This window comes from Eretmochelys imbricata, chromosome 20 (assembly GCF_965152235.1).
Source record: "Eretmochelys imbricata isolate rEreImb1 chromosome 20, rEreImb1.hap1, whole genome shotgun sequence".
Lineage (NCBI taxonomy): Eukaryota > Metazoa > Chordata > Testudines > Cheloniidae > Eretmochelys > Eretmochelys imbricata.
Window position 1 is genome coordinate 8849040 of NC_135591.1, and position 19310 is coordinate 8868349.

A 19310-nucleotide genomic window follows, 5' to 3' on the forward strand; every position below is an offset into this window, starting at 1 on the left:
TGTCCTTACAGTCCATCGTGGACTACCTCCTCTATCTGAAGCATTATGGTCTGTTGCTAGCCTCTATTAAGGTGCATTTGGCAGCCATATCGACATTCCATCCTCCAGTCCAGGGTTGGACAGTCTTTGCCAGGGGTATGACAGATTCAGTGAAGGTCTGGAGAGGCTCTTACTGCCATGGGATTTAAACATGGTGTTGTCTAAGCTCACAGGGTCTCCGTTTGAGCCATTGACAAAATGCTCTCCTCTGCTACTCTCTTGGAAAGTCACCTTCCTGGTAGCAGTTACTTTGCCAAAAAAGAGTCTTGGTGCTTCAAGTGCTAACATCGGAGCATCCCTGTATTGTATCCTTTAAGGACAAGGTCTGATCATCCGCTTAGCCTTTTTGCCCAAGGTGGTGTCTCATTTTCACATCAACCTACCAGTCTTCTGCCCTAAGTTGTATAATACAGAAGAGCGGCATCTGCATTCTCTGGATATTAGAAGGGCCTTGGCCTTTTATATGGACAGGACAAGATCTTTCTGCAAATCCACACAGCTTTTTGTGAAAGGCCTCCCAGTAACAGGCCAAACAGTCTCCCCATATCCGGGCTTGCTATGAGCAGGCAGTGGTGTCTCCCCCAGGCATCGTGAAGGCTCGCTCAACAAGGGCTCAAGCATCTTTGGCTGCGTTTCTGGCGCATATACCAATACAGGACATCTGCAAAGCAGTGATGTGGTCCTCGGTGCACACATTCGAATCCCACTATGCGATCACCCAACAGGCAAGAGATTATGCTAGTTTCGGGAGGGCTGTCCTGCAGTCGACTGGACCTTAAACTCCTCCAGGACTTCTGCTTCTGAGTCACCCAGAATGGAATAGACAAGCGCAAGCACTCGAAGAAGAAAGGACTGTTACTTACCTTTCATAACTGTTCTTAGAGATGTTGCTAGAGTCCATTCCATGACCTGCCCCACCACAGGAGTTCACAGCGAAAAGGAACTGAAACTGTGCGGGGCCAGCAGCACCCTTTATACTGGCACATGAGTGCGGGCCTCCAGGAGTCGCCAGAGCCAGCCCTACGGCTACCACTAGGGGAAAAAGTCTCCGGCAACTGTGCACACACTGTGCACGCTCCTGGAATGGACATGAGCAACACATCTCGAGAACAACCCTTACGAAAGGTAGGTAATCATCTTATCTCTATGGAGGATTCACAGAACATCTTGGTGTGCATAAACAATCTTTTTTGCAGGGTGCCCTCTGGCTATCTGTGCCAGGCAGTTAGAAGCAGATAGCCACTGTACCTGCACTGGCTAGTTCAAGAAAAAATAGCAAATAAGATGTGCTCCCACAATATTAATGTGAACTGTATACTTACGAGAGGTTCCTTCCCTGCATCATGCTCACCCATGCTGGAGTGCTGTGACTGGCTGGACTGGTCTGGGGTTACAAATAGCTCTTGGTTCTCTGGGACAATGGATCCCACATTTGCCTGTCTCCTATTCTCCTCCTCCTCCTTCCTCCTCCAACAGTCGCCTCAGTGTTGCCTGTGTTGGTCCGTGACTGACTCTCACAACTGTTGGGGGTGGTTGTGTGGTCACTGCAGAATATAGCATGCGGCTCCTTGTAAAAGCGGTATGGCTGTGGTGTTGCACCAGAGCAACTGCTTGCCTTCTTTGCCTTCTAGTGTGCCTGCCGCAGCTCCTTGGCTTTCACATGGCACTGCTGTAGGCCCCTCTGGTAGCCATTCTGCACCATGCCCCAAGAGATCTGCTTGTAGATGTCCATATTTCTATGGCTGGATCTGAACTGTGTCTGGAGATGCAGTTATTCAGACCCAGGAGATCCACCACCTCCTGTGTAGTCCAGGCAGGAGCGCATTTGGAGTGTGGAGCTGGCATACTGAACTGGGCACGCAAGCTCTCCACACCAACCAAACAGGAACTGGAAATTCAAAATTAGTGGTTCTTTAATAGGGGAGGGGCTTTTTCTTGTGTACCTGGCCGCTGGGCAGAGGAATTGAAGACTGTGACCAGAGTGGTCACAATGGAGCATTGTGGGACACCTCCTGGAGGCCAGTTATGTCGACATAAGGAATGCATTGTCTACACTGCTGTTACGTTGACCTCACTACATTGACTTAAGTGTTATGCCTCTCACGGAGGTGGAGCTAAGTTGACATAGCGGGAGGGATCTTGCAGTGTAGATACTGACATTATTAGGTCGACCTAACTCCGTAGCAAAGACCAGTGGTCTCCAAAGAGGGGTGCGCAAGACCGTGGCAGGAGGAGTGCCGCCGAAGGAGTGCTGCCAGCATGGCGGCAGCAGCGCTCCTGACCTTTGATTCTTCGGCAGCACGCCGGCGGCAGCTTGGCTCTCCCCGCTCCATCTTCGGCTGGCCCTGGGGGGTGTGCGATTCAAAAAGTTTGGAGACCCGTGGCGTAAACCAGAGCTAAAACTCTCCCACACCAGCATCAACTTCCTGGACTCCATGATCAGCTGCAGACAACTATATACAAGAAATTCTCAGATCACTACACTTACCTTCACAAATCCAGTAACCACCCCAAACACCCCCAAAAATGTTATCTACAGCCAGGCACTCAGATACCATAGACTGTTTCTAGGAAAAAGTCTGGGATACACACTGTAACACACTTAAAACCATGTTTACCAAACAAGTATACTCCACCAGAGAAGTAGATTACATCATGGAATGGGCTGCCCAATTACCCTAAAAGGACCTGCTTCAATACGTGGTTGGGGGACGACAACACTGCACTCCCCTACTTGTCATCTACCGCCCCACACTGGAGTCTGGAGGGGGTATCATTAGACAATTATAACACATACTTGATGTGGGCCACATCTTGAAATAAATCTTTTCTAAATCCCCTCTTCTGGCCTTCATACAACCCCCCCCCCTCCCCCAACCCCTTCAAGCTAATCAGAAGCAAGCTACCCTCCGAACAGGACATACCAATTCAGTGGCACCAGACCCTGCCATAACATATGCAAAACCTGTAGCCATACCTCCACTACTACAATGATCAGTACCCCTCAGAACATACCTTTCAAAATCCATGGGTCCTACACGTGCTTATCTCGTGGTGTACCTCATCCAGTGAACTAAATGCCCCAGTATCTATGTGGGTGAAAAAAATTAATCACTGCATTCTCAAATGAACTCACAGAAAAATGATAAAACAAAAATACCTGTGGGAGAACACTTTTTTCATAAAATGGTCTCTCCATATCTGAGAGCTTAGTCCTTATCCTCAAAGGAAACCTGCATATTAGCTCCCAAGCTCGTCTTTTGATGGTTAAATTCATAACTTCACTTGACCCTAAAAATCATGGACTCAATAAAGAGACTGGATTTATGGCTTATTACAACAGTTTCTAACCCACTCACTTGCCTTTGTTCTATGACTGCAAAGGTTTTAACTGTCCATTTCACCTTGAATGGTCTCTTGCAGTGTGTGTTAACTCTTTATGCTTACGTCTGTTCCGCCTTGCATTTAGTTGTGACGTTAAGTTCCTTTGCCAGATCTGAAGAAGAGCTCTGTGAGACAAAAGCTTCTCTCTTTCAACAGCGGAAGTCGGTACAATAAAAGATACTACTTCACCCACCCTGTCATTACTGTCATCCATGGCCAGGGATGAAAGTAATACGGAACACTTACCGGTACGGAGGCCAGGCTCCGGGCCTCGAGCGGAAGGGGCGGGACTGGCAGTCAGCCTCCCCCAGCCAGCCCATCTACGCTGCCTGGCCTGCGCCACCTGGGGCAGTTTTCAATGGTTAGTCACTGCTGAATAATATGATTGAAACACTTCACAGAAATTGTTAGCTATGAGTCTCCTATGGTTTGCCTAAATTAGGAAAAATTTGAGTTATATTTGGGTTAGCTGACATGTTAGCTACTTCCTACCTAACCATGGCATTTTCAGTATAGCTTGTTGAGATATAAAGGTGTAAACCAGCATCTACACTAGGGTAAACGTTGTGGTTGGTTGTGGTTAAGTAATGTGTGTGTTAACCCTGACCCAAAACAGCCTCGTCTCATAAGTTAGAAGAACTCTTATAGTGAGGGGCTTAAATCTGATAATTAAGGTTCTTGCTCTTCATAGAAAATGAAAGGCTTTAAGTGGCAAAGGCAATGAAACATTAACTGTGTAGCAGCTAAAAATGCCATGCTAATTTGGTTCTCATTTGTGATACCAGGGAGGAGGTGATTTCTCTCTACACAGCATTAATAAGACTACTCATATTGAGGTATTCTGTTCCTTTCTGGGCTCCTTGTTGAAAAAAACTTACTCTAAAATGGGCAAGTACAAAAATAAGATATATCCTGTAAGGTGATAGAAGAAAATGGCTTGGTGCATCTGTGAAAAGAGGGGAACTAGAGTCAACTGAATGACCCAGGATATCCTTTTCAGCCTTTGGATCTAGGAATATGTCCAATCATTTGGCTAATACATGCTACTGAACAACAGAAGGCTTTTACTGAACTATCCTGCAAAGGTTGCAGGCTGTTAGAAGTGCATCCAGTATTCTCAGTAAATTTAAAGTATGCAGTGATTTCCTGGTTTGTACTTAAGCAATATGTAGTTAGTAATGAAAACTGTCAGTTTTAACTAACCTGCAGTTAATTCTGTTGTATTTGCCTTACAGAGTGCCTGGTGAGGAATGCGATGGGATCAATAGCATGTCTGTGGAGAGTGGCCCTGGGACAAGACTGAGAAATTTACCAGTAATGGGGGATGGACTAGAAACTACACAAATGTCTACAACACAGGCACAGACCCAACCCCAACAAGGCAATACTGTAGGCACTAACCCCCCTCCACCAGAGACCTCCAACCCTAACAAGCCCAAGCGACAGACCAACCAACTGCAGTATCTACTCAAAGTGGTGCTCAAGACACTATGGAAACACCAGTTTGCGTGGCCTTTCCATCATCCTGTGGACGCTGTCAAGCTAAACCTCCCTGTAAGTACAGATTGAGAAGTCTGCTGCTGCTTCTCAGATTAAACATTACATGTCTGTGACAGGTTCTCCCCCCCCCCCCCCCCGGGGGTGCTGCCTGGAACTGGGGTACCACTGGGTCTGCTTGACCCTCCAGCCTGGGCTCCCTTTACCCTGTATTGCTGAGGCAAGCCAGCCAAGCCCTCCCTCAGGTTTGACTGCACTTTACTAGTACACATACAGGTAGGGACACACACAGATGCTGAGATCAGCGTTGCATGGGAAGGCACAGCTAGAATTGCCCAGTATTCAAGTGCACACCCACCCCCATCAAGAGGGTAAACCCACAGTTGTACCATCTTGTGCTGCACAGAGAACTGTGCAGCATAAGCTTATGAAATTCACCCCCTCCCTCAGTGTGGAGAGGGATATACACAGCTTTTTGCCTCAAGTTACGATTTCCCCACACACTGGTTTTAGACCAAACAAAATAAGTTTATTAACTACAAAAGAGATATTTTAAGATAAGGGATAGCAAACAGATCAAAGCAGATTACCTAGCAAATAAAACAAACATGCAATCTAAACTTAATAAACCCAAAAAAATGGTTATAAGTAGCAAATTCTCACTCTAAAAGTTGTTTTAGGAAGATTACAGAGATTCTTGAAGGTAAACTGCACTTGCTTGCAGTTTAAAACTCCAGATATTCCTTTCACAGGCCAGACACCCGCTAGCCTGGGCTCAGCCCTTCTCCCCTAGTCCAGTCTTGTTCTCAGGTGTTTCCAGTAGTCCTCTTTCTTGGGTGGGTAGTCAAAGAAGAACGAACCACAATGATTCACTCCCCTGCCTTAAATAGTTTTTGTGTATGGCAGGAATCCTTTGTCTACCAGTTTGATCCTTATCCCTGGTCAGTGGAAAAACACTAGTATTATTACGGAGTTCAGTACTAGGAGACTTGGTCACAGTTCCCTGCAGCCATAACCCAGAGGCTGTTTGCATTGTCCCCTGGAAGGCTTCTCAGTGGGCATCTTTTAAGACCTATAGTCCTCCCTAATGGCTCTTCCTAGTGAGACATCTAGACTGATTGCATTCTGCCTACTGGGCATTCCCCAGGTGTAAACACATCTGTAATTGATGCATAGACAGTATTCCTAACATCAGATACCAAAATGATGCATGCATGCATACAAATAACATCCTATTCAGTGAATCATAACCTTTCCAATGATATCTAACATGTCTTAACTTGTATAAAATACATCATAGTTATGCCATAATCATATCCTATATAACAATATCTCTATGAAGAATATGGGGCATAATGCCACAATGTCTATGAAGAATATGAAGTCCTTTGTATCTTGGGTATTTTCTTCCTCCTTCTGCAATCACTGAATCAATGGTTTTGTTGATGGAGACAAGGAGGGGTATACTCTCAATGATTCAGTCGGTCTTCACATTTTGTGGAGGGGGTGGGTATTTATAATTAGGAATAATAAACCTTCTGGTTTATAGACAGAAAATGCATTAGGAATAAATATTTTGAGTTGTTTAATATGTTAGGATACTATTCCTTCCTGTCCCCCCAGTCCAGACTAGTTAGTTCATCTCTCTGGCTGTCAGGCAGCAGGAATCATTAAGATGAGCCAAGGAATTTGCCAACCTGGACTTCACTGTTCCCTGCCACTCAGAATACTGTGCTGTGTTCTGTGTAGTCACTTGCTTGATCTGTGCTATTTTGTATTAGTTAGCATAGACCTTGATGGAAGCTAAAATACTCATGGCCTTAGTGGAGTGCCTTGGTACTCATACAGCCTACAGGCTGCCTGCAGCTATGTTTCTTGTGGGCTCCAGTGCTGTTTAGTAATACCCAGTAATGTTATAAGGGAAGATTTTTAAATGTAAATATAATTAATTGGCATACAGCCATTTTGAAGCCTCTTGTGCCTCCATGCTCACTACTTCACTGTCTGCCAGAGTCCCATGGCTCACATACCACCTTCATAGGCAGGGAGGGAAGGGGGTTTGTAAAATATGCCCTCTGCCTATACTAAAACACCACAGAATGGTGGGGGAAGCCGTTGAGAGCTCTTCTGGAGAGAGCGCCATGTGAATATAGCAGTAGAAATATACTACCAACCACCTGACCAAGATGGTGATTGTGAAATGCTCAGGGAGATTAGAGAGGCTGTAAAAACCAGAAATCTCAATAATAATGCGGGATTTCAACTATCCCCATATTAATGAATACATCACCTAAGGATGGTATACAGAGATAAAGTTTCTAGACACCATTCAATAACTTCTCCTTGGAGCAGCAAGTCCTGGAACTCACAAGGGGAAAAGGCAGTTCTTGATTTAGTCCTAAGCAGAGCACAGGATCTGATCCAAGAGGTGAATATAGCTGAACCGCTTGGTAATTGCAATCATAATATAATTAAATTTAACGTCCTGGGTTGGGGGGAGACAGCAAAGAAGCCCACCACGGTAGAATTTAACTTCAGAAAGGTGAACTACACATAAATTAGGAAGCTAGTTAAATGGAAATTAAAAGGCACAGTCATAAAAGTGAAATGCCTGCAAGCTGCATGGAATTTTTTTTTAAACACCATAATAGAGGCTTACATTAAATGTATACCCAAATTAAAAACATTGTAAAAGTACCAAAAATGTGCCACCATGGCTAAATAACTAAGTAAAAGAAGCGGTCAAAGGCAAAAAGGCACCCTTTAAAAAGTGGAAGTTAAGTCCTATTGAGGAAAATGGAAAGGAGCATAAACTGTGGCAAGTCAAGTGTAAAAATATAATTAGGCAGGCCAAAAAAGAATTTGAAGACCAACTAACCAAAGTCTCAAAAACAAACAGCAGGTTTTTTTTTTAAAATAAATCCATCCGAAACAGGAAGCTTGCCAAACAATCAGTGGGTGCACTGGACGATCAACGTGCTAAAGGGGAATTCAAAAAAGATAAGGTCATTGCGGAGAAACTAAACAAATCTTTGCATCAGTCCTTGCAGAGGATGTGAGGGAGTTTCCCATAACTGAGCCACTCTTCTTAGGTGACTAATCTGAGGAACTGTCGCAGATGAGGTGTCAGTAGAGGAGATTTTTGAACAAATTGATAAATTAAACTAAGAAGTCACCAGGACCAGATGGTGTTCACCCAAGAGTTCTGAAGGAATTCAAATATGAAATTGCAGAACTATCCTATCATTTAAATCAGCTTCTGTACCAGATGCCTGGAGGATAAATTGTGATACCAATTTTTTTAAAAAAGCGCCAGAGGTGATCCTGGCAAGTACAGGCCGGTAAGCCTAACTTTCAGTAACAGGCAAATTGGATAAAACTATAGTAAAGAACAGAATTATCAGACTCCTAGATAAACACAATTTGTTGGGGAAGTGTCAACACTGCTTTTGTAAAGGGAAATCATGCCTCACCAACCTATTGGATTCTTTGAGGGAGTCAACAAGCACATGGACAAGGGTAATCCAGTGGATATATATTGTACTTAGACTTTCAGAAAGCCTTTGATATGGTCCCTGAGCAAAGTAAGCCATCATGGGATAAGAGGAAAGGTCCTTTCATGGATCAGGGACTCGTTAAAAGACAGGAAACAAAGGGTAGGAATAAATGGTCAGTTTTCAGAATGGTGAGAGGTAAATAGTGGTATCCTCCAGGGAACTGTACTGGGAACAGTGCTGTTCATCATATTCATAAATGTTCTGGAAAAAGGAGTGAACAGTGAGATGGCAAAATTTGCAGACAATACAAAATTACTCAAGATAGTTAAGTGCAAAGCAGACTGTGAAGAGTTAGAAGGGGATCTCAGAAAACTGGGTGACTCGGCAAGAAAATAGTTGATAAATGCAAAATAATGCACATTTGGAAAACACAAATCGCAACTATACATACAAAACGATAGGTTTTAAATTAGCTCTTACCACTCTAAAGAGATCTTGGAGTCGTGTATAGTTCTCTGAAAACGCCGCGCAGTGTGCATCTGCTGTCAAAAAAGCTAACAATGTTAGGAACCATTAAGAAAGCGATAGATAAGAAGACAGAAAATATCATCATGCCACTATATAAATCCATGGTGCACCCACACCTTGAATACTGCATGCAAGTTGGTCGCCCCATCTCAAAAAAGATGCTTAGTATTGGAAAAGGTACAGAAAAGGACAACAAAAATGATTACAGTTATGGAAGAGCTTCCACATGAGGAGAGAGTAAAAAGGCTGGGACTTTTCAGCTTGGAAAAGAGATGACTAAGGGGGGATATGATAGAGGTTTATAAAATCATGAATGGTGTGGAGAAAGGGAATATGGAAGTGTTGTTTATTCCTTTACTTAACACAAGAGCCGGGGGCACCCAATGAAATTAATAGGCAGCAGGTTAAAAACAAACAAAAATCAGTACTTCTTCACACAGTGCACAGTCAACCTGAGGGTAAAACGGGCACAGAGAGCACAGCTGCTGCTGGCATCCCAAAATTGCCCAAGCCCATGTGCCGCTAGCTCATTGGCTGCAACAGTGCCTTCTGAAGTAGTCATGGAGTACCATGAGAAGAAGAAATAAGGCTACCATCCCTAAATATTGTTAGGAGAGGATTGCAGAGTACCATCATGAGGCCTCTCAGGAGGATACAAAAGATATGTCCTTATGGACATAAACTGCTCCACATGGGCTCCTACCCTGTGCCTAACTCTGCCAGGGACCGAAAAGCAAATAACTCTACCTCTTGTGACAAAGTTCCTCCTCTGCCTTAGTGGGTCCTGCACTTTTTGGCAGATTTGCTCGCCTCAGAGGTTCACGGCAGCCCTCAGTTTGGCTGCTTCTGCTAGAGGCTCAAACCTGCCGTTCACTCAGCTAACCTCATCACTGGCCAGCTTGGGGGGAAATGGAGAACAATCTCCACAGTGTCTGTTGTCCTATCTAGTGGGTCGGGGACAGGCCAGATCCCTTTCCAAATTAGACCTTCCCTTCTGGTGTTTCTCACAGACCAGGTCAACTTCTCCTGTGTCCGATCAGGAGTTATGGAGATGGGGAGAACTCGGGGCCGCCCTCTACACCAGGTTCTAGCCCAGTGCCCTGTGGACAGCAACAGTCTACAATGTCCTCTGTATCAGCTGTGTGACAGCTACAACTCCTTGGGCTACTTCTCCATGGCCTCCCCCCAGCACCTTTATCCTCACCACAGGAGTTTCTTCCTGAAGCCTGATCACACTTGTACTCAGTCCTCTAGCAGCATGCCATCTCACTTCCTGCTCCTTGCACACCTTCCACTAACTGATGGGAGGTTCTTTTTAAATCAGGTGTCCTGATTAGTTTGCCTGTCATAATTTATTCTAGTATGTTCTTAATTCGCTCCAGGTGTCATAATTAGCTTGCCTGTCTTAATTGGTTCTAGCAGGTTCCTGGATGCTCTAGTGCAGCCCCTGCTCTGGTCACTCAGGGAACAGAAACCTGCTTCTCCAGTGGCCAGTAGCTCTGCCTTTGACGACTCTCCCATAGCCCTCTGCCTTGGAGGGAGGTGGGAGGCTGCTGCTCCTGCTGCTGGGGCTGCTGCCTCTGCTGCAGCTACTTCCCTGGCTGGGCCAGACCCCCCACCCCTACCCCTTCTCTGCTACATGGAAGAATTGGTAGGGGAAGCAAAAGTGGATAGGAGGCAGTGACCATGAGATGGTCGAGTTCAAGATCCTGACACAAGGAAGAAAGGAGAGCAGCAGAATATGGACCCTGGACTTCAGAAAAGCAGACTTGACTCCCTCAGGGAACTGATGGGCAGGATCCCCTGGGAGAATAACATGACGGGGAAAAGAGTCCAGGAGAGCTGGCTGTATTTTAAAGATTCCTTATTGAGGTTACAGGGACAAACCATCCCGATGTGTAGAAAGAATAGTAAATATGGCAGGCGACCAGCTTGGCTTAACAGTGAAATCCTTGCTGATCTTAAACACAAAAAAGAAGCTTACAAGAAGTGGAAGATTGGACAAATGACCAGGGAGGAGTATAAAAATATTGCTCGGGCATGCAGGAGTGAAATCAGGAAGGCCAAATCACACTTGGAGTTGCAGCTAGCAAGAGATGTTAAGAGTAACAAGAAGGGTTTCTTCAGGTATGTTAGCAACAAGAAGAAAGTCAAGGAAAGTGTGGGCCCCTTACTGAATGAGGGAGGCAACCTAGTGACAGAGGATGTGGAAAAAGCTAATGTACTCAATGCTTTTTTTGCCTCTGTCTTCACGAACAAGGTCAGCTCCCAGACTACTGCACTGGGCAGCACAGCATGGGAAGGAGGTGACCAGCCCCCTGTGGAGAAAGAAGTGGTTCAGGACTATTTAGAAAAGCTGGACGAGCACAAGTCCATGGGGCCGGATACGCTGCATCCGAGAGTGCTAAAGAGTTGGCGGATGTGATTGCAGAGCCATTGTCCATTATCTTTGAAAACTCATGGCGATCGGGGGAGGTCCCGGACGACTGGAAAAAGGCTAATGTAGTACCCATCTTTAAAAAAGGGAAGGAGGAGGATCCGGGGAACTACAGGCCAGTCAGCCTCACCTCAGTCCCTGGAAAAATCCATGGAGCAGGTCCTCAAGGAATCAATTCTGAAGCACTTAGAGGAGAGGAAAGTGATCAGGAACAGTCAGCATGGATTCACCAAGGGCAAGTCATGCCTGACTAATCTAATTGCCTTCTATGACGAGATAATTGGCTTTGTGGATGAGGGAAAAGCAGTGGACATGTTATTCCTTGACTTTAGCAAAGCTTTTGACATGGTCTCCCACAGTATTCTTGCCAGCAAGTTAAAGTAGTATGGGCTGGATGAATGGACTAGAAGGTGGATAGAAAGCTGGCTAGATTGTCAGGCTCAATGGGTAGTGATCAATGGCTCCATGTCTCGTTGGATGACCTCCTGAGGTCCCTTCCAACCCTGATATTCTATGATTTTATGCAGGACCCGCCTCTGCTGCATGTACTCTGGAGGGGCCTGTGGAGGAGGGTGCACTGGGCATGGGAGAGGGACATGGCACAGAGGAGCGTCTGGGACCTCCGAGCCCCAGCAGGGTGCCGGACCTCCAGGCTGCCCGGCGGACAGAGCCGCTCCTCCCCCCCCCCCCACCACCACTGCCCCTGCCCCCCGGCCCAACCCCTGTCCTCCAGCCCACAGATGATGTCATGGAGGGCTGGGTCCAAGTGCAGGTGAAGTGGCCAGGCGGAAGGCTCGAGCTCCACTCTTCCCATCTGATGCGGAGGCCCCCTGAAAGACCAGTAAGGGGGCCACCGACACTGAGCCTTCTGCCTTTCCCCCAGGTGAATCCCACCCACTGGAGCTAGCTGCGGATGACGTGGCAGCAATGGAGGGTAGCACCACCTCTCCTCCAGAGTCCCTCCTTGAGGGGGCCTCCGATGGAACCCCTCCATCTTCGCAGAGATCGAGACCCTAGGTCTGACCCCAGTCACTCAGGGGGAGGACGACCCTCTGCCAGCGGGTCTCAATCTGCGTGACCTCAGCCCACCCACTTCCTAGATCCCAACAGGACTACTCTGTTGTACCTAACTGGCCTGGTTCTATCACACTCCGTGGTACCACTGCCTCTTCTTGAACAAGTAAAACAATGGAAAGTCAATACCTTTGTCCTGCTATCTCAGTGTTGGTCCAGGCACCATCGTGCTCAGCTGGTGACATTGGCTAAACTGAGGTAGAGTCTCAAACTGGTCCTGGTTTGTGGCATAGCTGGACCCCTCTCCCCCCAGTACTTGTCCTCCTCCTCGCTGTTCAAGGCAGGGTTCTCTGCCTTGGGCTCCTCAGCGGTATCCGGTGGTTAGTGGGGGTCTCTGCCAAGTATGTCATGCAACTTGGTGTAAAGGCAACAGGTCTGGCCTTGTGGTATGCCTTCCATGATTCCTTCTGTTTCACACATCACCACTGCTGATCCCTGTTGTACCCCTTCATCTGCATGAGCTGTGCAATCTTTTCGTACCTGTCTACCTTTCTGTGGCTGGTCCATAGCTGTGTCTGTACAGCCTCTTCTTCCCTCTGGCCCAGTGGGTCCAATACCTCCTGTCTACGGAGCCAGCATGGTTGGTTGGGGAGTTGCACACAACAAAGGAGAGCTTCTAGATGTGCTTACCGAGGTTGGCTATCAGCAGGGATCCTAGTTTTCTGTGATAACTTAAAATTCTCCGATGATAAAAACATAAAAACTTGGGGGTTTTCTGTAATTAAAATGAAATGCTGAACTTCAGTTTCCTTAACCATAATATATATAGGTATCAGTTGAACAGGTTTTATTGATATATTTACAATTTTTGGGCGGACAGACTAAGCCCCGCCCATTCTTCTGATTGGATAATCAAAAATTCCGTTACTCTGGCCCCGGTCACAATTAGATTGGACAATCAGGGTTCCATAGTATACGTTTTTAAAAATGTAAAAACTAAAGATTCTCCATAAAAATGCCACATTTTTCGGTGGCAAACGGATTTCTAGGATCCCTGGCATTTAAAAAATATGTGGAGATTTTAAAGGGTAAGGGAGTGTCTTCTGGTCTTGATGGTTGGGCAGTGGAGTTCACAAATGTGACCAAGAGCAGTCACTGTTGGTCGTTGTGTAACACTTGCTGGAGGGTCGAAAACCTACCTATGCGAGGAGACTTGAAGAGCTTGCGTTGTTTAGCCTAACCAAAAGAAGGCTGAGAGGAGATATGATTGCTCTCTATAAATACATCAGAGGGATAAATACCAGGGGGAGAGAGGAGTTATTTTAGCACCAGTGTCAACACAAAAAGGAATGGATGTAAACTGGCCATCAGCAAGTCTAAGCTCGACATTAGGTGAAGGTTTCTAACCATAGAGGAGTTAAGTTCTGGAACAGCCTTCCAAGGGAAGCAGTGGGGGCAAAAGCCTAACTGACTTGAAGACTGAGCTTGATAAGTTTACGAAGGGGATGGGATAATGGGACTACATGTGGCCCATCTGTGACTGCCAGAAGCAAAAATCCCCAGTGGCTGGAGATGGGACATTAGATGAGGAGGGCTCTGAGCTACTACAGAGAATTCTTTCCCAGGTATTTGACTGGTCATTCATGCTTAGGGTCTAACTGATTGCCATATTTTGGGTCAGGAAGGAATTTTCCCCCAGGTCAGACTGGCAGAGACCCTGGGAGTTTTCGCCTTCCTCTGCTGCATGGGTCACATGCAGGTTTAAACTAGTGTAAATAGTGAATTCTCTGTAATTTGAAGTCTTAAAACCATCATTTGAGGACTTCAGTAACTCAGCCAGAGGTTTGTGGTTTATTTCAGTAGTGGATGGGTAAGGTTCTGTGGCCTGCAATGTGCAGGAGGTCAGACTAGACGATCATTCCTTCTGACCTTGAAGTCTGAGTCTGTGACATATATCATGCAGCATCTACACTCACTGTCAACCTCAGTAGATCGACCATGGCTCAGTGCAATTTAGGGAGGTGGTTTTACTGCATCACCGTAATGGAGCGCTTACGTTGACCAAAGACCATTTTATGCACAAACAGATCCCAAGATGATTTACATCAGCCTAAGTTACTGTAAAGTGTTTGGTGGTGGCTGAGGCAAGCACTCTGTGATAGATAGGAGTTCTGAGAATATAGCTTTCATGTGAAAGCTCCCCAGGGGTTTGGTTAGAGCTGTGGTGCCCAACCTTATATCACAAGAGGGCCACATAAACCTATGCACAACCTTGTGTGGGCCAAACAGATTCTACATACTTCCTTGTGTAAACTAAAATTATGTAAATATCATGACAAAACACTAATGAATCAGCCATTAGTATATTGTGCTGAAGCAGGCCATGGGCCTTATGAAATCTAGTGGGCCATGTATGGCCTATGGGTCATAGGTTGAGCGTCCCTGGGTTAGAGTAATCGGTAAAGTTCAGTGATTAGAAGTAAGAGCCATGAAAAAGCTTATCAAAGCTTTGCATTTATCCTATTGTAGTACCTGTAAATATGCACTTTATGTGCCAGCATTGTTGGATTTTTCCAGGTTCTAAACTGATATTTCTTTCTCTGATTTCCACAGGATTATTATAAGATTATTAAAACTCCTATGGACATGGGAACAATAAGGAAACGTTTGGAGAATAACTACTACTGGAATGCTCAAGAATGTATCCAGGACTTTAATACAATGTTTACAAATTGTTACATCTACAATAAGGTATATGACTTTGAGCCTGCCAAGGGAATGTCCTGTAATCATTGCACCACTTCAGAACTGCATGTGGTTGGTTCAGATGTTACTTCTTATAACAGTCTTTAAATGTAACTGAATCCAGATTAACAGACGGTTTCTTGAGAACTGTGAATACTAATAATTTGATAGCAGTTTAGGCCCCCTCTTGCCTTTATGCAATGAAAAGACAAGTCAGACCTATCTTCCTGATATTCTCTCAGATGAGTTAATAGTGGATATTGGCATTTAAATATCTATGGTAAGAGGCCGGAGACTGCTGGGGGTGAGGCTACATGCTTGGTGGTAGGAATGAGATGAGAAGTAGAATGGTGCAATGAATCCTTTTACGCCCAGTTGTGTTTTTACTATGGCACTATGAGATTTTGCCTTGCACAGTGTGCACTGTTCTGTATACCATTTTACGGGAGGGATATCAAGGAACTGAAAAAGATACAGAGAGCAGCAAGGATCTCTAGGGTGGCAGGGAGTGGGGTGTTAATAATTGAGGATAGGTCAGAAAAAGAATTGATTTATGCTTCTAAAACTGAAATAGGGGACATGGCTGAGTTGTGAAACTATGAGGTAGAGAGAAGATGGAGACCACCAAACTGTTGGAGAAGGTAACAGCCTTAAGAACAAGGAGGCATGAACGGGATCTGGGACTAAGTGTTAAGAGAAACTTCCTTAGAGTGAGTTATTAACTTGTAGGTTCCATAGGCAGCAAAGAAGCTGTGTGACCCACACAGGATTTTGTTCATTTGTTCAAAGATCTGGTGTGATCCTCCCCACTACACTATACTTCCCTTCCTCCTCTTGCCCTTAGTACACTTCTCTTCCTCCTCCCCCATCATTGGCACCAAGGCTTCCTGCCTCCTCTTCTCTTCCTGCCCAAGTGCCCGATCCCCTCTTGTCTTCTAACCTCCTTTATATCTGCTCTCTCCCTTTTCTCACTCTTATCCTCTTTCATCACATACCTTTTCCCTTACAGTGTAAGCATGTTTAGGCCTCCCTATCTTCCCCTCAGACCATGGTCCAATCTTTCTTCTCACCTTCATCGCCAAGCTCATGAAACATTCTATCTGCAACTGCTGTTTGGAGTTTTTCTTCCAGTTCTGTTCTTGACCCTCCAAACTGGCTTCTGCCCTCTGCACTGAAATTGCATGCTAAAGTCTCTAATGATGTTTCCGTAGTTAAAACTCAGTTTCTGTACTCTATCTTTATCCTCCTTGACCTCTCGGCAGTTTTAGACACCATCAACCACTCCTTACGTCTTGAAATTTTGCCCTTCATTGGCTTTTCATGATTCTGTCTTCTCATGGTTCTTTTTTCCTCTGACTGCTCGTTTAGTAGTTTCTTCTGCTGTTGTCCCTCAAGGCTTCATCCGAGGGCTTTCTCTTTTTCTCCCTCAGTCTCTCCACTGATATACTGTCTCCTTTCATCCAGTCTAGTATCTCAGACTGTTTTTCTGACATCTCTTTATGAAAGTCCAGTCATCATCTTAACCTTAACATGGCCAAAACTCAGCTCTTGATCTTTCCTCTCAAGCCCTCCACGTTCCCCCTTCCTCCCAGTCACTCAGGCCCATACCCTGGGTGTTAGGTTGTGACTCTGCCCTGTCACTGGACCCACACATTCAGTCATGGGTGTTGGGTGGAGCCCCCCCTCTGCGGAGGCTAGCCCCTGGTCTCTCTCTCTCTCACACACACACACACACACTTCCCCCCACCCTGGACCCAACCCACCCAGGGGAAAAGCGTGTTGGAAGATGACTTGTGATGTGCCCCATGCAAGTTCCAGAGCGGCTGAGGAGGTGGGTATGTGCCTCCTCGGCCACCCTGGAACCTGCATGGGGCATAATAAAGCAAAAACGTTGCTGCCTCCCAGCCTGGGGGAGGTAGAGCCTCCCTGGCTTATTATACATTCTGCCCATGAATTCAGTTCTTTTTTTATATATTGCTGTTTTCTTGCACATCTTTAAAATATGACCTCTGTCCACACAGCCAAAACCTTCACCCAAGCCCTCGTCATTCATGTCTTGACAACTGCAGTCTCCCCTCTTCTGCCCTTAACTGCTGCTGACTGCTCCCATGAGGTCTATTCAGAATGCTGCTGGTACAGTGATCATCTTGGCTTGTTGCTCTGACCATATCAGCTCTTGCTGATTCCTCACATTGACACCTTCTTTACTTGTGCATGAGATACAAGTTTCTTGTCTTCATCTTTAAGGATGTTCCTAATTTAGCCCTACCCATACCAAACTAATCTAGTAATTTTATCAGCATATTGACCCCTTCCTTCTCTCTGCCGGAATTCCCAGCCTTTGCTGCCCACCAGTCAGCTTCTTCCTCAAGCAGTTCTTTGCATTCTTCCATAATTCCACTTATGAGTGGGTAAAATTTCCTGATAAAATCCAAAGAGCCATTGCCATATTTTCCTTCAGTTCCCTCCTTAACACACACCTGCCATGATGCCTACAAAATGCAGCCTGCTGATCATAGCACTAGCAGGTGACAAACTGGGATTATTCCGCTTCCTTTCTTTTCCCACTCTCTATTTCTGTCTCCAGCTGAAAAAACAAGTTACAGTGTAGCAACAAAGCTGTTCTTCACCATGCTCATTTGTCTGTATGTTGTATTCACATCTCTCTACCCATCATCTGTTTGTGCTGTCTTTAGAATGTAAGCCCTTCAGTGCAAGGATAATGTATCTCTTTTCTGTTCAGCATCCAGCATAGTAGGGCCATAAGCCTTTGGATACAATGATAATATAAATACTACTACTACTTGTAATGTAAACATTTAAAAAAGAAACGTGAGAGGAACCACTTGAATGGGATCAGGAAACATTAGAGCAGAGGGTGCCCAAAGTGTGGGGCGTCCTCCCTAAGGTGTGTGGATGACAGTCTTGGGGGGGGCATGGGCCAGCCCCCATGGGGGCAGAGAGAGTGTGCCAGCCAGCCCCTAACTGTACCCAGCTCTGCTCTGGTCCAGCCCCTAGCTGCGTCCCTGGTTCCCAGCCCCATGTGTGTGCCTGGCTGCAGCTCCATTCCAACCCATGGCTGAGGCTTGGGGTAAGGTCAGGAGTGGAGCCACACCTGGCCGCGGGCCTGGATGCCAGCCCCCATCGCAGCCCAGCTGTGGCTCTGCTCCTGCCCCAGCTGCGGCCCCAGCCTAAGACCCCCTTATCGCTGTCCGTGTCTCCCCCACACTACGTCCCCACTTCCAGCCCCAGTGCGGGGGGTGGGGACGGGCAGGGTTGGGGGGGGGGCATGATCCTCAAAAGTTTGGGGGTCGCTGTATTAGAGTGCAAGATTGGGTGGGCGGGTGAAAGATGTATGATGTCTGTACTGGAATGGTTTTGTTGCATTTTCAATCTCGGTTATGACTAAACTCAATATTAAAGGGAGAAAAAGACAGAGCAAAATCCTAAATGTGGCATTAATTTTCTAGGTTACAATCTCATACTTGCTTCGAAAGTGTGTACCAGGCCTAATTTATTTTATCTATCATTAATCCAGCCAGGGGATGACATAGTCTTAATGGCAGAAGCTCTAGAAAAGCTTTTTCTGCAGAAAATCTCTGAAATGACTGAGGAAGAAACGGAAATTGTAATAGTCCAGGCAAAAGGAAGAGGACGTGGGAGGAAGGAAGCAGGTAAAGTACTTGACTGACTAGTCTTGAGTTCAGTTCTTGTTCAGGGATACCTTCTAGTGCCCGCTGCAATTTGAATAAAATAGCAAAAAATGATCAGCCACCCTCATATAATCCTCAAACTACAAGTCACAACATACAATGCTTAATCTTAATTTCAGCTGCTTATCTACATTTGATATCTGAGCTATTGACAGCAAATGGATATGGGCCACATTTTAGAAGTCCCTTGACCATGTTTATCTTTGGGCACCCTGCTTATGCAGTAGAACCTACTAATATGTACACATTGTAATTAGCATAAGTAAATAGTTCTCTCCCTACTTTTCAGTGAAGTTTAAAAGGTGAGAACTATAGGAGTGAAATCTTATTACTGTCACTTCATTATATTTACTGAATATACTATCAGTACATTGTGAAGGCCCATAAAAGTAAATTACGGTAGTCAGACAAGCAGAGTACGTTGTATTAAACCTTTTTCCCTGAGCTTCACTGTGC

General features: G+C 45.7%; 1 protein-coding gene across 9 annotated transcripts in view; it reads left to right on the forward strand.

Moving 5' to 3' along the window:
- Window positions 1-19310, forward strand: part of BRD4 (bromodomain containing 4) — a 225180-nt gene that overhangs the window by 119416 nt on the left and 86454 nt on the right. For 8 of the 9 annotated variants that reach the window (XM_077838392.1, XM_077838391.1, XM_077838398.1 and 5 more), the window contains 3 exons: window positions 4659-4977; window positions 15010-15147; window positions 18680-18815. In XM_077838392.1, coding sequence (XP_077694518.1) covers window positions 4693-4977; window positions 15010-15147; window positions 18680-18815 — 559 coding nt within the window. In that variant the 5' untranslated portion in view covers window positions 4659-4692. The remainder of the gene's footprint in view (window positions 1-4658; window positions 4978-15009; window positions 15148-18679; window positions 18816-19310) is intronic. The other variant, XM_077838399.1, reaches the window with a different exon arrangement.